General features: G+C 43.7%; 1 protein-coding gene across 2 annotated transcripts in view; it reads right to left on the reverse strand.

Moving 5' to 3' along the window:
- The window catches only part of ACBD6 (acyl-CoA binding domain containing 6), an 81,595-nt gene that overhangs the window by 44,960 nt on the left and 15,188 nt on the right, over window positions 1–21,447 (reverse strand). For both annotated transcript variants that reach the window (XM_058843092.1, XM_058843091.1), the window contains exons 4-5: window positions 10,727–10,812; window positions 1,293–1,398 (exon numbers count right to left, since the gene is read on the reverse strand). In XM_058843092.1, the coding sequence (XP_058699075.1) occupies window positions 1,293–1,398; window positions 10,727–10,812 (192 nt within the window). The remainder of the gene's footprint in view (window positions 1–1,292; window positions 1,399–10,726; window positions 10,813–21,447) is intronic.

The raw sequence follows: 21,447 nt of genomic DNA on the forward strand, positions 1-21,447 counted from the left end.
ACAGTTTGGATACTTAAGCTTCCACAAAATATTTTGATTTTTTTTTTTAAACAGTATTTCTTTGGCTGAAAACAAGCACATTTGTTACTTGAATGGAAAAGAAAATACAAAGTGCACCTTGGCAGTGGAAACAAAGCAATGCTAACATGCACTTAATTGCAAGCATGTGATCCTAAAAATGAGCTTTTATTAATTAACAGACTCCAGCTGTATTTTTTGTGGGGCTGCCTTGGACATCTCCTTCTGTAACCTGTGATCTGCAGAAGGAGGATGGAGCCCAGAAACAGCACTGGTGCAGCGGCTGTGTGGCACATGACGGTTTCAGTTCATTGGATTTATGATGTGAAATTTCAGCCCTGATTGTGAACACCCCTCCCTTCTCTCCTCTGAAAATTAATTCACATGAATTCCTGATTAATAATAAAAGGCCCTGCCATCAGCATTCAGAGCCCCAGCCGGGGATGTCATGGCTCAGAGGGCAGAAATCTGCTTAGAGCTACAGGAGAACCCAACTGAATTTGTGGCGTCTCAGTCTATGAATGTCTAAGCACTTCATCTGTTCACCAAAACACAACGTGCTGGAAGGAGCTGTGCTCCTTTCCCACTCAGGGCTAGGTGGCAGTGTGCAAGCAGGGAAACAAGGTGACAAACCTGGTGCACCCACAACTCCTGAAGGATCAACAGGAAACTGCACCCACCACGTGTTTACACTTGCCAAAAAAAGGATGAAGCCAATTCAGTTTTAGACTGGTTTTTCTTGGGGTTTCTGGCAATTCCTGTATTACCTCCTTGTGGGGAAATGGTGTTTTGAGTTTGATGAGCAGAGAAAGACTGGACAATGCCACTGTTTTTGGGAAGCCAGTGTCACTCATTTCCCATCCATCTGAGGATGATGAAAAGCTTGTGGCATGTCAGAAATCCTCCTTCAACCTGAACAGACTTCATGGTCAAAAAAGCTGTTTCCCTCATTTCTTACTTCTGTTTGACCACACTTAATGTACAAAGTAGGGCAAGGGAGATATTCAGAAGATCTTACTCTGCAAGTGGTTGCTGGTATTGCTGAAAATAATGTAGAAACTAAGCTTCTGATGTCACATGCTACATCCACACTACCAGAAATCCAGCGGAAAGCTGTTTCCAAACAGATTACCCTGTCTCAATGACCAAGTGTTTGTTCAACTGTTGCAGCACCTTGTTACAAAAATCCTAACCATGGAATTCTAAAAAGGAGTAGCAGTGAATTAATACACAAAACAGATGAAAGATTGATGGTCCTTATCTTTTCTCCATACCTCTTCATCTGTGACATTCACATCCACTTTTTTTGATTGAATGGCTTTGGTTACATAGTCAATGTTGTTTTCTCTGCAGTAATCAAAAATGTTCTTGTCCTCTTCCCTATCAGGAAACAAAAGAAAAGAAGCACCACGTTACTGCACAACACAAAGGCCACATGCACATTATATGCTCTAACTTTGTTACAGACATTGCAGTGCTGTCATTGGATTGAAACAGGCATCTAGTACTGCACATGCAGAATAATGTGCTTTTCCCCACCCCCACCAAGTTAAGAAACAGAAGATTCTGCTCCCTAGAAGAATAAAGGTTGTTTTTAACAGTATTATGTCTGGACAAATGTCAGTTTATTCCTGTGAAATGGCACAAAAAATGTATGAAGTTAGCCAGAAAAATCCATGTTTGAGTTCTGGTATAAATCACTGCAATCCCACGAATGAGAAAAGGCTAAAGCTACTCTTCTTGTAAGAGCCACTCTGGGTCACACCAAAGCCCCATCCAATGCCATCCATCCTGGACAAAGGCCACTAATGTGGCTTGGAGAAAACAGCAGGACAAACAGGACACCTGCAACAATCTGTCCCTGGCTAAACACACGTTGGATCCTGGATACAACACAGTAAGTGCTCACTTAGAACTGCTTGCAGGCAGAAAAATCAAATGATGGTGCTACAGGTGCTTCAATCACACCTACAGCTCCTTGTACAGCTAAAAGCAATACTCTGGCTTCAGACACAGTAAAATTTCCATCCTTACCTACCAAACAAACAGAACCTCTAACAAAGTTAAGACCCTTCACAGATTCTTATAAGAATAATACCTTTAGGCATAAGTACAGTGATACCAGTGCACTGTTAGCAGGGAATAAAGAGGCCATTGGTTTTCCAGAAGTAAGCCAAAAACCCATATAATCCTCTCTCTTTCTAGTTTCCAGATAAAAACCACGGTTCAAATGAGCCCATCAGCACTGCTAAGGAACTTGGCAGCTTCACAAGAGTTAAACACAGAGTCGTTGCCTCACATGACATCCCCAGTTTTCAATCACCTTAACTAAAGACCTTCTGGATGTTCAGCAGAACTCGGACTGACAGCTTTAGTCACTCAGAAAAAAGGAAGCTTGCTGGAGCTGGTCAGACCCAGTAAGGAGGTCAGTCTGCTGTGGGCAGGAGAAATGCAACAGGGAAATTGGAGAACCAATCCCCTGGTGCTAAAATGCAACAGCACTTCTGCATTGCTCTTGAACTCGCAGGCTGAAGAAGTGCAGCAAGGAAAAGTAAAATCTAGATAACATCTGTGTTTCTGAGCAATGGGTTACAAACAAAGTGACACTCTTTGACCTCTAGTCCCCCAAAAATGAAATGCCAGCAAGGCCATGTCCTCTGCTCCCATCAGGGCAGGCAGAGCCATGATCTAACTTTGACTTTGTCTTTTATTGTCATGCATCTACTGAGTTACACTGATTCTTCAGACTTCAAGCATCTGTGCCCTGCCACGGTGCCAGAAAAAGGTGGGAAAAAGCACTGATACTTCGCTCCAGTGGCAGATCACTGCTTTGTCCAAAGAAGTCACTTCCTCTGCCCTCCCTCAGTAGCACTGCTCTCCATCACACCACCCCTCCTCTTTGTACACAGACAGTCCCTGCAGAGACACCCGAGCTGCAGCTGCTGCTCTTTTGGGAGCCACATGGGATTTCCCACTCCGTGTTTAGGCCTAAGGACTTCACAGGAGGCTCCCAGTTTCTTGACCAGTTTGTCATGAACTCATTCGTTGGAGGTCTTGCCTGCTCCTTCCACACAAGCTCCTGGGAAACAGATCACTGCATGCTTTAAATGCAATTACCTTGAATTCCAGGAAAAAAAGAACCTCACAGCGGGATTAGAAAAGGCAAAAGCTTACACTGCTCGAGATGGAGCTTGACAGACTCATGATGGAGGTCACAAGACATGTCTGCCCCTGCTAACAAAGGCTGATGTGATATGCTGGGAAGTCCCTCCAGTCCTACCTCGTTAGTCCAACCTCTCCAACACAACCCTGGCTGCTGACAGCAGCCTTTTGGGAGAAGCTGCTTTTCAGACAACGCTGTACAGGAACTTGGTTCCCCACTGCACTCCCTCATTTATTACAGCAACCCTCACCTACCACAACCAGCCCATTTCCCCACCACAGCCTCCAGACAGGACTTTTAAAGTCTTTTCCCAAGGATATTATTGTCTGTAAGGGGAAAATGACCTGACACAGCTATTTGGATATGATTTAGTTTTCTGGAATAACCAACTCTGCAAATGCTCTATATATCCCCATTCCAAAAAACCACTTTTCTTTCAGAATTCTCCACAATGGAATTAATCCAGAATACCAATTTCCCCACCCGAAGATAAGGTTTCGGGAAATTTCGTTCTACTCTGCATTTATTTCTCTATCTTTAAACCATCCCTTTGCTCCTGATGCCCTCCTTAAAAAAGTTAAGCATATATTATATCCAATTTTTCTATAAATATTAACAGAGAGAAACAAGCCCTTTCCGGTCACAATGAGAACATTTTACCTACAAATAAAGTAGTCATATGAAGCTGCACTCCACACACTTAAAATAATCTGATCCAGCTAAAACCAGGAAGGGAAATTGAGGAAAGAGCTCAGAGGAGTTACAACTCAGATTTTTTGAGGGACCATTACTAGGGGGGACATCCTTCTTGAGTGGTGTGAATGGAATAATGACAAATTACTGTTACTTGTCTCTGCATTGAAAACCACATAGTACAAATAACAAACAGCTTGAAAACTTGGCAACTCGTTTTTTCCCCTTCCTTTACTTCACATGTGTGTATGTGTACAGAATAATACCTCCACCATAGTAGGTACAGGAAAAGAAAAAGGATGTAATGATTTTATCAGACCTGCTCCGAGCAGGAATTTGCACTCCTCATAAAAACGGGTAAGAGTTAGCAGCAAGGCCCAGAAAGTGGTAGAAACAGGCAAAAACCAGACAGAAACATGTGAGAAAAACAGAAGTGACAGTGCAAAGACATAGATAATGCTATGGGGGAGAGAACCCATAGAATTTCTATCAGTATTTTCCAAAAAATCTCAATTTACATAATAAATACAGTATTCAGGACATCCATGAAACTCAACCTAATGGAGATATGCAAAATAATGCAAAACCTACAGCTAAAAGGAAGACTTGGATACAATTTTCTCTCCATGTCAAATTGTTGAGATAAAAAGTCAAAATATAAAAAGACAATGTTGAGTCTTCAAGTCAACAAAAGCACCTGACTGTCAGTAAAGGCAGGTAGAGTTTTTATATCTCTTTCCTGAGGATGGCCAGAGGGTTTCTCTTCTCCCTTGCTGATGGCCCCCAAAGCTATTTCCTTGTGCTCTCCCCCATCCCCAGTAAGAGACGGTAATTCTGATTTAAAGATGAGTTGAAGCATACCTGTTGCCTGCAAGTAACACATGGGCAGCTTTTTCCATCCTTGAATAAAAGGATTTAGAAGAACTTAAACCAAGTCATCTCTCCCCAGGCTTAGAAGGCTTTGCAAGCCTTCTCCATAGGCTGTCCAAAACACACGTGTTGAGCCAACAGGTTTAAAACAGCTCATGGAAAAGATCTGCTGCCAGTTGATCATTTCCTTCTTATCTGGAGTGCTGTAAAACTCCTTGCTTTCTAAACAGCACCAAGGCTGCCACTGAAAAAGTCAAAGAAGAGATTTGAAACTCACATTATTTTACCCTCGTGCAGACAATACCCTCTCCAGGTTTGCCCTGTCCCCTTCCTCCCCCTCCGCAGGTTACCTCCAGCGCAAAGCTCAGGGCAGAGGGCTGAGACCAGGTTTTTTGGGCATCCTTTCCCCTTTTCCTGGGGCTGGTCCAAGGCACATCCCAATGGATTTGCTGTGGAGTGGCCCCGGGTGCCGCTAACAGGTGGCTTCGCCCGTGTGCTTGGCACGGCGCTGGCGAGCGAGCGGCGCGGCGGCGGAGCGGAACGGGACGTGTGCGGGGAGCCGAGAGGGCTCGAAACACTCACTGTTTATGTCAGGGCCCTCGGCCCCCCCAAGGGACCCATTTTCACATAATCTATAATTATCTCTTCGCTTTAATCGCCTCGTCACTTCGGAGGCTCTCCTGGGCACAGGAAGAGGAAAAGCTCATTAACTGAACCTTTTCTCCTCTCTCCAGCCACCCATAGCTTTTAATTGCTTGGTGTTGTTATTATCTATCAGTGCAACTGGGATCATTTTCATAAGAAAGGGTGGTGGGAGGGAGGGAGGCAGGAGCAGGTCCCTGAGGTACGCTCCACAGACAAACCTTTGCTTTCTCAATTATTTATGCCAGCTGAGGTTTTACAAGCTGAATAAATCCATAACTCAAGTTTATTTTGAGCCGGCAGGCCGTCCCGAGGGAAGTGTTGCCCACTTGCCGGCACACTGGTGTGCCATCCCTCCGAGAGCCGCCGGGACGTGGCGGGACGCGTGTCATCCAATTCCCCACCGCAGAGGAGGCGGTCGAGTGGGAGCCACCACGGAAGGATGTGCTCTCCAAAGGGAAGGCAGGCCTGAACCCTTTGCACAACAAAGCAAAGCCCCAAAGGTCACTGCTCCAGGGACAGTAAAAAGGGGGGAAGCAATAAACTTGGCAATCATCTTGAAGTCAAAAGATTGGTCTGCTGAACATTGGTCTGCTGAACAGTGACCTGAAAAAACCCAAAATCCCAGCTGCCAGGACCAGCTGCAGGTGTTTTGCCTGAGCACTCTGTGGGCTGCCTGGGCTCCACAGAAGCAGGAAAGCTCTTCCACAGCCCAGCACTTGAGAGTGACACATGTGATGCAGCCACCCACATGCACAACGCCAGCCTGTAATTCCCAATACAGATATCGCATGTCTCTGCAGCTTTCCACTCATTTCCAGTGCTGGTGTTCCCAAAAGTAGGGCTGGAGGGAGACAACAAAACCCCAGCCCTGCTCTGGAGCACTGGGCTCATCCCAAAAGCCATCGCTGCTCTGAAATAGCATCCTTGCAATGGATGCTGGAAGCAGCTCTTTAAAATTCAGCAGCCTTTGTGCCTGACCACATGCAGCGACCTCTGGTATTTTCTGCCAAAACAGTTCATTTGTCTCACACAACAACTAATCAATTCCCAGGGCCATCCATCATGGGGGCTCTCATGAGCCGGCCCGGCAGCAGGACCAGATGGCGGCTTCGTTAGTGGGATTAATACAATTCTGATGGATTGCACGGCATCAGGCAGGTCCTGCACACCAGGGGTGCCCGCTCCGCACCCACATCCTAAATGTTTCCCCACTCACGACTGGGGTTGCTCCCAAATGTCTGGGGAAGGGTGGTAGTTTCGACCAGGAAAGGGCTTCTTCAGCATCCCTGTGGATGGGAGAAGTGTAAAACACAGCTCAGGGAGGCCTCTGTGCTGACTGGCAGATGTCATTCCCATCCTGGCATGCCAAGGCCCTGCGGAAGCAGATCGTGGCAGAGCACAGGAGGGCTCCTCCAGTGGAAGTGGAAAGGGACACGGACATTTGGCAGCGTTATTTCTCATTCTCCACCTGCCAAATCAATGTATTTGTTTCCTGAAAACACTTATAAACTGCCTACTCTTTGCCTCGGCTTTAAAAAAAATACTGAAAGATAAAGCTGGATTTCCAAGGCTACGGCGTTTTTGGCGTATCTCTCAGATTGTGTCTTAGATGAGATTTATACTGCTAACACATCAGTCAACTTCAGATCACTGGTCGTGTCCCAGGTTTGTGAAACTCCAATGATAGTGCTTTGATCACAAAAGACCTCCACTACTACTGCTTTGTTCTGGTAATAAGACCAGAAAAGGGACATAAAAGCTTTATGTAGCAGTAAAAAAATAGACAAACCACCACTATACCCAGCTTGAAATCACTGATAATTTCTAAATTTTTCCTTCCAAGGGAACCTCGGAGTCCCATCATCAGTCACCAGCATGCAGGAGTTTTATGCAGTGCCCAAGGGGAGATAAGTGATTTGCAGAGAAACCCAGAGGCAGAGCACTATGCTAATACATCCTGCAACTGCTCCCCATTACTCACTGGGGGTACTCGAGCTCTTTATTGCAAGGGTTTATTAATGACTCCTAATTGATGACCGGTGCCCAGTACCCCAAAGTAAATAACTGCTACGCCTCATTAGCTCAAGAGACCTTCTCCTGATTTGAGGGCTGATCTATGAACACACAAATTGCACTGATTTAACCGAATCTCTTTCTAAATTGATTTAATTAGATCGGTATAACCTGTTTCTGTGGATGCTCTTGAATTTATTTGGAATCAGTGCAATGTGCTGTGAGCCAGACTGACCATTTTTCTATCTTGTTCTCAGTTAGAAACGTTTGAGATAATTAGTGATAAGGAAAAAAAAAAAAGTGGCCCTGGCACCAGCCATGTTCCTCCTATTGCTAATCCATGTTAGGGCAGGGTATGGTAACTTCATTTAGTCCATCCTTTACAGATCTGCATCCTAAACCCCCAAGTATTTCATTCCACAAAAGGAATGTAAGTACTATTTAGGCATAATTTTAGACACTCAGTTTGAAATCAATGGCACCACTGCTTTTTTGCTACCTACTGCTGATGGCAAACCAGGGGTTTATTCTATTTAAAACAAAACCTCTCCTCTTCAAACAACACAGCAACAGCTTGGAGGGCTTTAATCATTTATGATAAACTGTTCAAAAGGTTCTGGTAAAGAATAAAACAAGTGAACCTGCTTAGGTGACCCTTCAAAACTCTGCACCTGGATTCTTGTCTATCTCCTGGTGCAAGCTGAGGTTGTGGCTCCAGATAAATCAGCAGCCTTTTCCTGCCTTTGGATCAGCAGAATCCTAAAGTGCACACGGTAGGCTGTGTTTGGCAGAGTAATACCTGCTGAGAAATTGCTCCCAGCAATCTGTTAGGGCTGATGAGGACTCGAGTTTTAGCTTTTAGTATACAAAATAAGGGGTTTTTCTTACTCTGGGCTTCTTTAGTGATCCTGTAACAAGAAGATACTTATCCCATCAACAGAGCTGGGAAACAAACTAAAGTGGTTTGATTTCTATTATTTACATTTTTGCAAGCTTGTTGCAAAGCTTCAGACAAACTCCACCATGCAACTAAGTCAATAAGAGTCTGCATCAAAGTTTCTTTTCTCAGATAGCAGGTGTTGAGGGAGCACACACATACACACTGAACTGACAGCAGGGGACTTACCCCGAACTACCAATGTGTTAAAGCTTATCTTGGCTCAAGTTAATCAGTTTCCTTTCTCCTTAAAATATTTCATGTTCTTCCTCTACAGAAAGTGCCTTAATTTTTTTAAAGGCAATATTCTGTTTTATGAAGAATTACTGAATGTTAAACTTATGTTTTTGTAAGTAACCACTCACAGCCTCACAAAAGTCACCTTTCTCAGGTGAACCAGTACTTGCTCTAGACAAACTTGGATACCAAACCTAATGTTTTGAGCCACTCCCTCTTTGGTTTATTGGAATGTGCATTACCAGTTTATCTGCTTGATTGGTTTGGTACCAGAGCAATTTTGCTGTTTAAGGCTATGCTCTTATTAGTGGAATTATCATACCAAAGATGTGCCTATACTTGCATGTTTATTCCCTATTCCAGGAAGAGAATGAACAACAGACAAAAGAACCAGGAAATGCAAAGCTGTAAAACTCTGTGGGTAGATGATGATGCCACTTGCTCATTCCTGTCTTGCAAGGAAGACACTGATGCCTGGGAGTCAAATTGTGCTGACAGACTACACGAGTTTCCACTCTGCCAGCAGAGTCAGGACACTTCATTCAACAAATTTCAGCAGATTCACCCTATTCCGGCTGTGTGGGAGACTACACCTGCCTACAGCCTCATTTGTAAGGACAGCTGTGCTGTGTTAAACAAACAGCACCTATGTTCCTCATGGTATGTTTGGGAAAAAAGTATTTGCAGCTGTATTTTTGGAAATAAAAACAAACCTACGAAAAGATTTAGGCTGGTCAGGTCAACCAGAGCAAATTCTGTTTTTCTGTACATTATGCTGTATTTCAAACCCAAGAAAGGGCATAGGCAGCATTTGGGATAGCCAAGACTCTGAGAGCACTTTAGGGATGTGCTCCACCCCTGCAAGGAGAGCTTGAACAGGATTTAAACCACAAAGTCAAACTGTGAGATCAAGGATGTTGGCTGAGACCTGCACTGCTAGAGCAGGGCCAAAAAAGGAGCTGCAGAAGTGCCATTCCTCAGTGTGTTAAACCAAGGTCACACCTGACCACCTCTGCTCAAGGGCCAGGGCAAGTCAAAGACGTGTTGTCTCTCCAAGCAAGGTTAGGAAACCATTCCTGGCCAAGGAATCCACTCTAAAGTGGATTGCAATCCTGAGGGAAATGCCTGCATTGCTGCCAAGCACCACAACTGCCACCCTGCCTGCTTACAACAGCTGCCTCCATTCCTACCTGAGCTCTTTGCAAAGGGTTTGGAGCCACCTGATCAAGATTTCTGTTCCTTGGGTTGTGACAACAAGTCAAAGAAATGCTGTGCTAGAGTTTTAACTCTTTAGGTAAGTTCTCAGCTGGAGACTGCATGTCCTGAAATCAGTGTTTACACTTCCTGGATGTAAAAAGATGCAAGACATTAATTAAAAAATGGGATCATACACATGTAAATGGGTGACTGCATGTCAGGAAACACTGTCAAAAATTTAGTCTTCTCTGTTAATTTTAACTAAAAATATGAGACAGTATTTTAAAATTTCCTCCACAAAATCATTTAGATATTGCTGTTTAATATTATATCAATGATTAGTAGCCTGGAACAGCAAAAAAAAAACAAAAAAAAACCAACCAAACAAAAACCATCCAGGTGTCCTTATTCAGTAGCTAATGTCACTTACTACTTGCACCTTGACAGTTTTAAGTAGCAGCCACTCTAGTTCAGTAAATGCAGAGCTGGCTTTTCTAGCTGGAGAGCCCAGAAAAAAATTAATTTGATATAAGGCACAAACTGTCCCTGAAGGCAAACATTGTCCAACACTAAAACCTTCACTGAACAGTCCCTAATGAATGTATTGGTAAAGAAATAACTATTTGGAAAAGGTAGTGCCTGAATAGCTTTCTATTAAAAATATCCAATATTACCTTTTTTTTTAAGCCATATAACTGAAAAATGGGAAGCCTTGCCCTTCCCCCACATCTTGTGCTAGGGAAAGGTTACTACCTGGCAATGATACAGGCAGATATTGATTTAAATGATTATGGACCTGAAAAGTTCTTTCCTGTCATTTATTATCCTACTGTAGCTGCCACCACACTTGTGCAATATTAAAAAAAAAAAAAAAAAAAAAAGCAAAAAAAAAGCTTAACAAAATGACATTAGAAAAACACTGTTTTTAACCGAATTCCAGCACAGATAATCACCTGATTATTTCTTCTTCTTGATATAATGAGCTGATGACTGGGCCTCCAAATACAGTTTTGCTTTCCTTTCCCCTCTTCTCTGTTGTCTGAAAGAAAAAGAAAGATTGGTCCAGCATCCCAGCTCCCACCATATTCCCAACTCTCATTCCCAGCCCTGGCCCCTCAGGACCCAAAAGCTGAGCCTCTGTGAGGCAGCATAATATTCTGTTACTAGATTGCAAAACTTGCCTTTATAAATCTATTTAATATAGATTTAAAATTAAATTTTATAATGGGCAGCATTTCCAAATGATTTACTCCCAGGAACTCTAGGATTCTGAATGATTCCCACCATAATAGAAATGAACAATTAGAATAATGATTGATCGATATGGAGCCCCAGGCCTACCTTTTCAAAAAAACCTTCCTGCAGCCTGGGATCTTCAATTGCCTGACTTTTCATTGATGCCAGACTTTCAGCAGGGGTAAGTGCCTGCTGTCTGAAAGCCTGACCCAATTAGGGGGTGCAGGGAACCAGAAACCTCAACTCTTCCACGGCATTAAGTATTTTGGTTTTCAGATAAGCAGCCAAAACTCGTTTGGAATTTGCAGCAGCAATTCCTTACAAAACCAACCCATTAATTGCAACTTGCTGCTGCCAGTGGACAGGTCTGAGGCTTTCTGTGATGGCAGTGTCACACCTAGGGTGAAAAAGGTCAGGATAAAAGTCCCAGCCTCTTGCAACTTCTCTGTAGCTGTATCACAGAAACCTGGAATGATTTGGGTTGGAAGGGACCTTAAAAATCGTCTAGTTTCACTCTCCTGTCTTGAGCAGGGACACCTAGACCAGGGTGCTCCAAGCCCTGTGCCACCTGGTCTGGAACACTCCCACGCCAGCGGCAGCCACAGCTTCTCTGGGCAACCTGTGCCAGGGTCTCCCCAGCCTCCCAGGGGAGAATTTTTTTCTGATATTTAATCTAAATCTACTCTCTTTCAATTTGAAGTCATTCCTTCTTGTCCTGTCACTCCAGCTATTGTAAATAATCTTTCTGCTTCTTTTTTGTAGATTCTCTTCAGGTACTGGAAGGCCACAACTGGATCACATCGAAGCCTTCTCTTGTCCAGGCTGAACAATCCCAGCTCTCAGCCTTTCCACATAGGAGAGGTTCCCCATCCCTCTCATCAGCTCCATTACACACAAAAGCATTGCTGTCCCATCAGAATTCTACCTAGAAAGATGTTGATTTTTTTTTTTTTATTTTTAATAATGCAGCCTTACATTTGTTTTCCTGCTCCTCAGGTTGCTTTTGTTTTAAATCAGTGTACTAGTTCCCTATAACACATTTATTTTTACATTCTACCCAGCTTGAGCCAACCAGTTCTACCTTTCAGTTCTCCTGTAGCAGCCCAAAGCCATAACATGGGGTTTGCAGATAATCACAGACATACTTCTTTATAAAAACACATGGAAAGAAAATTGCCTTTGGTGACTATTCCATGGCAAGTAGGCTCTCTCTAATTTAGAGAAGGTGACATGAAGTTCTCCTTTCTTCAAGGGAAAGGGCTTCAGAGTCTTTACAGTGCAGTGCCCCTCTTAGAAAAGTTATTTAGCAGGGAACCTTACTGTCCATCAATTACTTAGATTCCACTAATAAAATAAAATTAATTTCAGATCACCTGAAAGTGCACAGAAGAGTTATTCCTATACAATGAAGCTGTACTCACTACTAGCCTATCCTGTTTGATACTGAGGGATGATGGCCATTCAATCAGTGTCAGGAACTGCAAAAAAATTTTTAATCTATATTCTTTCATCTCTTCCCACTCTAGTTCTTGGTTGTTGCTTTTATTCCTAGTCAGAAAAAACATTTGAAAAAATACATTTAATCTTTCTAGAGGCAGAAATTGTTAAAAAAAGAAAAAAGATTTCTAGGATTAAGTTCACCTTCTTTGCACAACAAATGCATTTCTACCAAAGATTAATCACATTGATTGAGTACACATAAGGTCATTGGGAAACTTAGTGATAAAGGCTTTCCCAAAAACACTCAGGCAAAAACTTCTCTGGCTTTTAATCCATATACAAGTTACTTTGTCCAAGTAGCTTTTATCTCATCTCTTTCACACAGAAATAAGTAATTCAATATTCAATTTATGAACGTTGAAGCAAGCTTATTCCATCACAGTCCTTGATATGTAGAACAAGTTTATTTTCCTGGACCTTCTTCATATTCTGTTTTCTCAGTATTTAGCCATGAAGACAGAGAAAAGGTTCCACCATTCATCCTCACTGAGCTTTCAAAGGGGAATGTGTCCAGGCTTCCCAAAAAAGTTGAGTCTGTTGCAGCACAGATACAAACTGGTTTCTTTCCAGCTGCCTTTGACAACCTGCCTGTCCATGAGCTCATCTGACCACTTCCAAAATCCTTGCTGCCCAGCCTGCCAGAACTTCCACGCAATATCTGAGCACGATGTTCCAAAGTCAGTGACACAAAAAGAGGGGGAAGAAGCAGCAGCTCCCTCCAAATCACGTCACAGCTACTGACATCACTGACAGCAACTGGTGTTTTTATTTGTTGCTCATCCTGGCTGAAGGGATCAGTAATACACAGATGCCCTTTTCCTCCTTAAATCTCTTGACAGTTGTACAGCAAAAGAGGGTTCTTAGGGCTACCTATATGCAGATAATGACTCATGAGTTTAAAGTCACATTACCCTGCAAACCACAATGAAATTAAAAACTGACACAGCAAATTTCCCGTCTCCTCTGTTAAAAAGGCACTGATAATTAACTATGTGGCTCTCAATTAAGCCAGCTCCATTTCTTTCACTGCTGGCAGCGCTGTCCAGAAGCACTGCAGATGCACGGGTAACTACTGATAGTTAAGGAACAGGACAATCCAGGACTTCCATAATTTGGAACCTGAACCCAAGGGAGATGAGAGCAGTAGATCTGTGGTTGGACCACACAAGAGAGGTGCTGTAGGAAAGGCAGAATTGCTGTGGATTCCACAAGAACAATACACTGCTCTTAAAATGCCAGTTAAAAACTGTGGGAATAAAGAGGGATTTGTGACAGCATGTGAAGACACCCTGGAGGATTGTACCTGTGTGCCAAAGCACAGGCAGTGGCATGTAAGAAATAGGGGAAAAGATGATAGAGAAGTGTAAGACATGCCTTAAACAGTGAAATTTCTCATGTTTTCCCCTTGCCCACTGATCCTTTGTGGCTGGTGTACAATTAGGGCTGATGTCAAAGCCACTGCTGCTGTGACAGTTAAGTTTGGTGGGCGGGTCTGGCTGGCCAAAGCCAGCATAAATCACGGGCACATCGGGGCTTCAGTATGCAGCAAACGTACTCCTGAAGAGACATCTTCAACTCCCCTGACTCCAGATGGGCTCGGGGACTGGTGCAGGGAACTCCACTAAGCCCAGAACGATCCTTTTCAAATGTCACCAGGAATGCCAGGAGAAAAACCACACTCCTCCAGGAACAGACAGTGGAGCATCCTCGTCCCTGCCTCAGTGCACTGGATTTGTCAATAAGAGCCCAGCTCGATCCAAGGGACAATTGCATCCCGGCTGGCTGTCACTGGCAATGCTGCTCCAGGCAGCCTCAAAGCCTGACAACCACTTTTGGAACAAAATGGAAATACAGGGACTAATATTTGCTAACATCATTAATTCTTTTTTTTTTTCCCTCCCACTCCCCCTTCTTCCTTTATCCACCATGTCAAGATGTATAATTTTAAATTGTTGTCAGCCATAAAACAGACGTCGTGTCTCAGTTCAGAGGTTAACATATAATGACAGACACATTAAAAACCCTGTCCAATGCCTCACTGAAAATTTCAGCTCCATCTTCTCTTCAACAAGACAGTGGCTCAAACTCACTTATAAGCTTTAACAGCATTAAAGCCTAATCATGATTGAAAAATAAAGGAGAAAGAGAAGATGGTTTTATCATAGTAAGCATTATGAAAATGCAAAACAATTAGAGACAAACATTTTCTTTGTGTGGGTTTTGTCACAAAACTCTCCTGTGATTGCAAAATGATCCGTTTCTCCTCTGGCATTTTTGGGGAGCGGGATGAAAATTATCATTTAAGAGGAGGAGCAGTAGTTTCCTGATGGGGGTTGGTTTGGTGGATCACTCTCCTGCTCTATCCCTGAAGAAAGGACTGGCATGGTTTGTTTTTCATTTCCACACCCAAGCTTTGTTCCAATCTACAAAGCTACAACAGATTTAACAAGATGGCAAATTCATGGGTCCTCCCAATGACCCACTTCAAGCTGGAGAGGCAGAAGTTGCCATAGAAATGCAAATGAACTCACTCTCAGTGATTAGCTGGGATGGAATGGGACACAGCTATTTACATGCAGGGCAAGGGACTCCTGATCCGGACAAGGAAGGTACAGAGAAGACTACAGAAATACTACAAAACACCAGGAACAGCACAAGTTTCAGTAAAGCCTTTAAAAAAATGGAAGACCATAATTTCGAGTTAACAGAAGAGCTAGATCCCAAGCATGGGTTAAATGTAGGGCCATCCCAGTTTTATGCAGAGCAACATGGGAACTCTGCCTGGCTGGTTTTGCATGGCCAGACACCCAGCAAATACAGCAATAGCCATTTGGCAAGGCACGTGGCTGTGCTGCACATCTATCATCCCCCCAATTCCCTCACATCTCGCTCTGGCTTTTTTCCACACCCAAAACCTTTAAATAACTTCTCATAAATACATAATTAAGAAGAAGAGAAAGGCATCAGCAAAAAAAGGTTCATCTCATCAAAATACTTATCTTCAAAGTTACCCTGACTAATGCCTTAAAATGGTCAAGACTGAGGTTTTTCATCATCACGCACCTTGGAAATAGAAAAGTGAGACAACTTAAACAAGAGTGATATATCAGGATCTCACACCTGAGCCACCACACCACATGGAAGAAGTCTGCATTACTTATTGTATTATTTTCCTCTTCCTCTGAGCCTGATGCAGCTTAAGTCAGAGCAGCAGCTGCATCCAGCTTTGTGGGATGCAGACAAGGAACGCTCCAAACAAAATGATTCCACTCAAAGCTTCTCAAGCATTTCAGCAGCAGCAAATGCGTAGTGCAGATTCCAGTCTGCATTTGTGCTGCACAATTCACATGTTCCTCCAGTGCAGGTGTCAGCCTGGCACATTCCCTGGGGACAGGGACACACCACTTTGCTCTGTACCTGTCTGGGATGTGCACACACAGCAGGAGAGTGGTGAAACCCTCTCCTTGGCAGGAATGTGGCAGCCTTCAGCAGCCACCAAAATCTGTCATGGCCTTTCAAAGTGCTGCAGGGCTTTGAAGTGCAACCAAGGGTGCTGAGCCACCATGGCTGGAGGAGCTGCATTTGCTGGGTGCTCACAGAGGTTTGTTTGGCAGGGGTAGGAGAAACCCTGGCCCATGTCCCAGCTCCCTGAACTACACCTGAGAGATGCAGCAACTCCAGTCTGGCAGGACAGGTGATGTGCTGGAACCCTGTCAGGATCACAGGAAAGTGCCAGTAAATCCCTGACAAGTGCTGATTGAATTGTAATTAAACTGGTATCGTCTCAGGCGAGAAATTTCACAGAAGACACTTCAGACACAAGAGCAGACCTGCTCTGCTGGCCATCATGTTCCCTTAATGCTCTGGATTAACATTTCTCTATTTGAGGAGTGAGGATTATCAGGACAACAACAAGAAAATGTAAACTCTCCTAAAGTTTCAGACACTCACTCCCCTCCTCTCCTGTGTGCCTGGCCTGGCCATCCCCCTGGGAAGGGAACTTGGGTAGAGACTAATTGTATTTGACAGCAGCAATTACACACAAGGCTGGAGATTAGAAGCTCGTTAATTGCGTGTGCCATAATTGCTGCCGTCTTTTCCTTTGCTAGTTAAGGCCAGTGCCAGGAGAGCCGAGGGGAGGAGGGTGCTCTCCACCCCAAACGCAGGTGGTCCGAAGATGAGAGCCCTGGGATGGGGAGGAGATGTCCCTTGTCCCCCAGGTGGTCCGAGGATGAGAGCCCTGGGATGGGGAGGAGATGTCCCTTGTCCCCCAGGTGGTCCGAGGATGAGAGCCCTGGGATGGGGAGGAGATGTCCCTTGTCCCCCAGGTGGTCCGAGGATGAGAGCCCTGGGATGGGGAGGAGATGTCCCTTGTCCCCCAGGTGGTCCGAAGATGAGAGCCCTGGGATGGGGAGGAGATGTCCCTTGTCCCCGGAACAATGCGGGAGGCTCCTCCGGCGGTGCCGCTAATGAGGCGTGAAATGAGGACAAACAATGTTCTCTTCCAAAGGTATTTTCCACCTGTATCCCTCTGACTTTACAGCTCGGCTGAACTTCACACTACCTGCAGCGGGAGCGAAATATTAACCCTAAATATTAAACCTAAATATTCACCCTAAATATCAACCCTTTGGAGGTGATGCTACTATAGGAAATACATCTTGAAGTATTTATAAAATTAGGCATCGTTTTACATGGTTTAAATTGATCAGATCCTTCCTTCCTGACTAAGATATGAGCTCAGCATTTCTCCCAGCTCTTTAGTGGTGTGAAAAACGAGGTTCACATGTTTTTTTATAGAATTTAAAAGTTTAATAGAAAGACAATTAGGAGATAAAAATAAAGTGTACAGATATGGCCGGGTGTCTCTGCATTCAGCCAAGAGAGCACACCTTGCTAACAAAGGATTGTCCCTTAAAAACAGAACCTTCCTGCATATTCATAAATTCTCATTCATATTCAAACATTCTTCTTAAGTTTTGGATGTTTCTTTGTTTAGTTTTTGACTCGCCCCCTTCCCAATAAATCGATCTTCTTGGCTCCACCGAGTTTCACATTCCCTGATAACAGAAATGCAATAAATTCCTCCCCCAGAGCTCTGGTCACTGCTGTCCTCATCTGGACAAGATAATCTAAGAATGGAGGGGGGTCTCTAACCATCTTTTTCAGTCTTTGGGTTGTACAAGCAAAAGTAGTTTTTGTTTTAATACTATGCCACAGCTCAACATATATGTATATTATACCACTATTTCTAAGTTTCATCAATAACAGAAATAGAAGGAACTATATTAATATAACAAAGTTTTCTGACCTTATACATATAACATTCATTTTAATATTTGCAAAAAGCCAACAATGCAATGTGTATCTATAACACTGAGTAAGGCAGTAAAACCCAAATAAGATACAAATCCCTCCTGGCTGAGGGCAAAGCCACCTTTCACAAAAGGCTGCTGTACCCTCCCCACAGCCCTATTAATAACTGTCATAAACAGAATATTTTATTATTCCTCTGTCCAAAATCCTTCTTGGCTCCCAGCAGCAGTGTGCACATGACTCAGCACCTGGAGCCTTTTCAAGAACCCACTGAGGAGCTGAACAATCTGAGCAAACTGCCCGTGAAAAATAGCAGCACACTCTGCAAGATAACATGGGGTTGAGGTGTTTTTTTTGTTTGTTTTAAATATTGAAGGGGAAGTTTAATTAATATTCCAATAAGGTCTATGTAAAGTTTTCCAGTTCTCATCACAGAATTTCCCTTTGAAAAAAAACCCCAATTTAAGACAGGGAAAATATTTTCCAGATTACAGTCAAAAAATAAAAACAAACATACCGTAAGTAATGTCATAGTTAAATAGCGCTGCGATCTAAAGCAAAGCCTGGCAGATTACTCATTTAACTGTAACGACTTAATTAATAACTGCACCATAATCATAGCTGGAAATTAGTAGTAAAGACACTCAGAGGAAGGGAAATAAATGTAAAACACATAACATAATTTTGAGCAAGTCTTATGCTTGCTAGGAGCTGTGATTTCATGACTCACTGTACACATTTTAGCATATGCATGGAAGGAAATACCACACTTAATAAAAAGCCCTGAAGCAGTGACTTCCCAGTTTTTGGTTTGTGGAGCTCTTTTTTTAAAAGGAAAAGCAGACATAGAGGTGGCAAACACAAGACCACCAGCAGGCTCCTTTCCTCACGTTCTTTTTGTGGGCTCTGACAAAACCTGCAGACTCCCAGTGTCTGCAGCCCAAAGGGTGAAGTGAGTGGTGTCATTTGGATCTTTCCGAGGTGAAGGAAACCAGGTCAGTCCTGGAGCAATCAATCCCTTCTGTCCCATCACCTGCATGAAAATCCATGGATGCCCAAGCAGAGGGAACCAAGCTACAAACACAGCCTGCACTGTAATTGTTGGGGGTTTTCATTAATCTAAAACAAGGTATTTATAGAGATTTACACAGACATTTGTAGGAGCAATATATTCTGAGCCAAGCTGGAAATACTGAACAACTCTGTGGCTTGGGATGATACAGGTGCTCTGAAGCCTGAAAACTGCAGGTAACCCTAATTTTTGATAAATAAATGACATCAGCAGCCATCCTCTGCTTTCTGAAGTGACACTGGGCCAGACATCACTGCAGTGGCCAACATCCCCACTGGCAAAAGGAAAAGCTCCAAGGCTGCTTGACCAGTGCCATGGACATTTGTCTCCCCCAGCAGATCTCAGTTGTGAAGGCAGAGAGTGGATTTATGAGGTCTGCAGGCACAGAAATGAAGAGATCTTCGCTGGTCACAAGCAGGAACAAGAAGGATTCCAAATGTTCAGTGCAACCCAGAACACTCAGCCAGAGGGATGCAGGATCTGGATGCAGCTGCCTGTGGAACAGCCCTTAGTGCTGAGCACTGGGGCTGTATCTGAGCCTTTCCCTGCCTTTATGTTGGTTACTTCAGCTCAAAGTACCTGCAGGATGCTCCAGAGATGTTTGAGTGCCACCTCTCCTTAGAATAGGAGTAATTTGGTACAACAGTGTCCAAGTATCCAAGCAGGAGACAATAGCTGCCCTTTTAAAGGAAAACTTTTTCCAATCTAAGAGACAAATAGTGTTTACATGACATTAACCAATGTGTTAGTTAACATCCAAACAAAATCTTAATCTCCAGTAATTACACTCAATACTTCCTTGATATTTCCTCTAAAGAACAAGCTAAACATAACCACTTAACCTTTTCCTAACTCAAAAAGCAGTATTTTCACTAAAGAAACAGCTTAATTATGCTACAGCTTATGTTATACATAAAACAATTACAGCTGGTTTCTCCTACCCAAAAGCATATGCTATTTTTAATTAACACACATTCCCTCTTTTAAACCAGCTTTTGCCTTGCCATGTCAAGCAGCAGGGTACACAGACCCTTCCTGTGTTTAAATACTCAAGGAAATGTCTACAGCTCCACACCTAAACATCAATGTATGACATATTCCACATTAAGATAAACCTGCTGCAATTTCTACCCAAGTTCCTGACTTTTTTTTTAAGAGCTTCTGACACAGCAAGCTGAGAATCTTACACCTTCAATTACTTGGAAAAATCAGATTTTTTTTCTTTTTTTTTTTTTTTTTTTTTCTTAAATGAGAGGTTGAGCCCTTCCCCATTTAAAGCAGTCAAGCTGCTTCTGCCCAGCCTGGTGGGTTGCTGGCCAAAACAGGAGCAGGAGTTTGAGGAGGGGCTGCCACAGCTCCCAGGAGAGCAGCAGAGAAAGTCAAAGCCCCTCTCTGGAATGTCCACCAAGTGCCACGAACAGAGGAGTCAGTCCCTGCTCCTCCCACCTTCACTCACCATCACACTTGACTATCCCAAGAGACAGGATTTTTCCATGTTTCTGGGCTCTCTGGGAAACACTGGGGTCCACAGGTGTCAGGAAGGCTCTCTCTTGCTGAGGAAGCGATGTGAGCAGCAGCAATCATCACAGAACCACAGAATGGTTTGGGTAGGAAAGCTCCTTAAAGATCATCTACTTCCAACCCCAGCTAAAACTGGGCAGAGAAGGCAGATCTTGCCCTCCTGGTCATCCTCACTTCACCTTACAATTTCCTATTTATTTTTCCTCCCCTTCCAAAGCTCCTGTTTCACCAGAGGCTCTGCTCTCTGCCCCAAGCTCCTGAACTGCCCATGACAGATTCCTGCTTGGTTCAACACCCCTGCCCTGCCAGCCCATCCTGCAGCTTTCCCAGCCCTCACTTTTGTCATGTCAGCACTACCAAAAAGCATCATGCATCCATTTGTTTTAGCCAGAGGAGTTTTCAGGACAGAACCTCACAGGAAAGTTTTGGTTGCTGGTGGAGTCACTTCTCATGTCACAACACTGCTCTTTCCTGCTTCCAGCCTCACACAGCTACTTCACAAAAAAGAGCTTTTCAATGCTTTCATCATTCACATTTTTGTGGCTGAGGGGCAGCAGCATTGCTGCTAAAATCTGCAACAAATAAAAACTGCACTTGGCATTTAAACACGTTCTTTGCCTTGACAGAAACTGCCACCTCAAGGCAGAAATGACAGAGGGCACCTCTGGTTGCATCTCAGTCATTTCAGCTTCTGGTCTGAAATTTTAACAAATTCAAACTTGCCGTCTCAGTTTAAGCCAAAATCTTGGGCCCTCCCTGGAAATATCAGTATTTAACCATTTTCTGTCAACCCAGCCACAGAAGCAACAACCTTCAGCAGAGGATCTGTGGCAACTGACACCTGATCTGGTGATCCTTCCCTGACACTGAGATGTTTTCTCAGCTAGGAGAGCAATTGCTCAAGTGAAGTTTTGAGATCCCAGAGCTCAGCTGCATCTCCTGCTTCCAATCCCACAGCCATGGGATGACAGAAGAACCAGGTGCTGTGGGACTGCAGCCAAACAGCAGAACCTGTTACTTCTGGACAAT

Source organism: Poecile atricapillus, chromosome 7, assembly GCF_030490865.1.
Source record: "Poecile atricapillus isolate bPoeAtr1 chromosome 7, bPoeAtr1.hap1, whole genome shotgun sequence".
NCBI lineage: Eukaryota > Metazoa > Chordata > Aves > Passeriformes > Paridae > Poecile > Poecile atricapillus.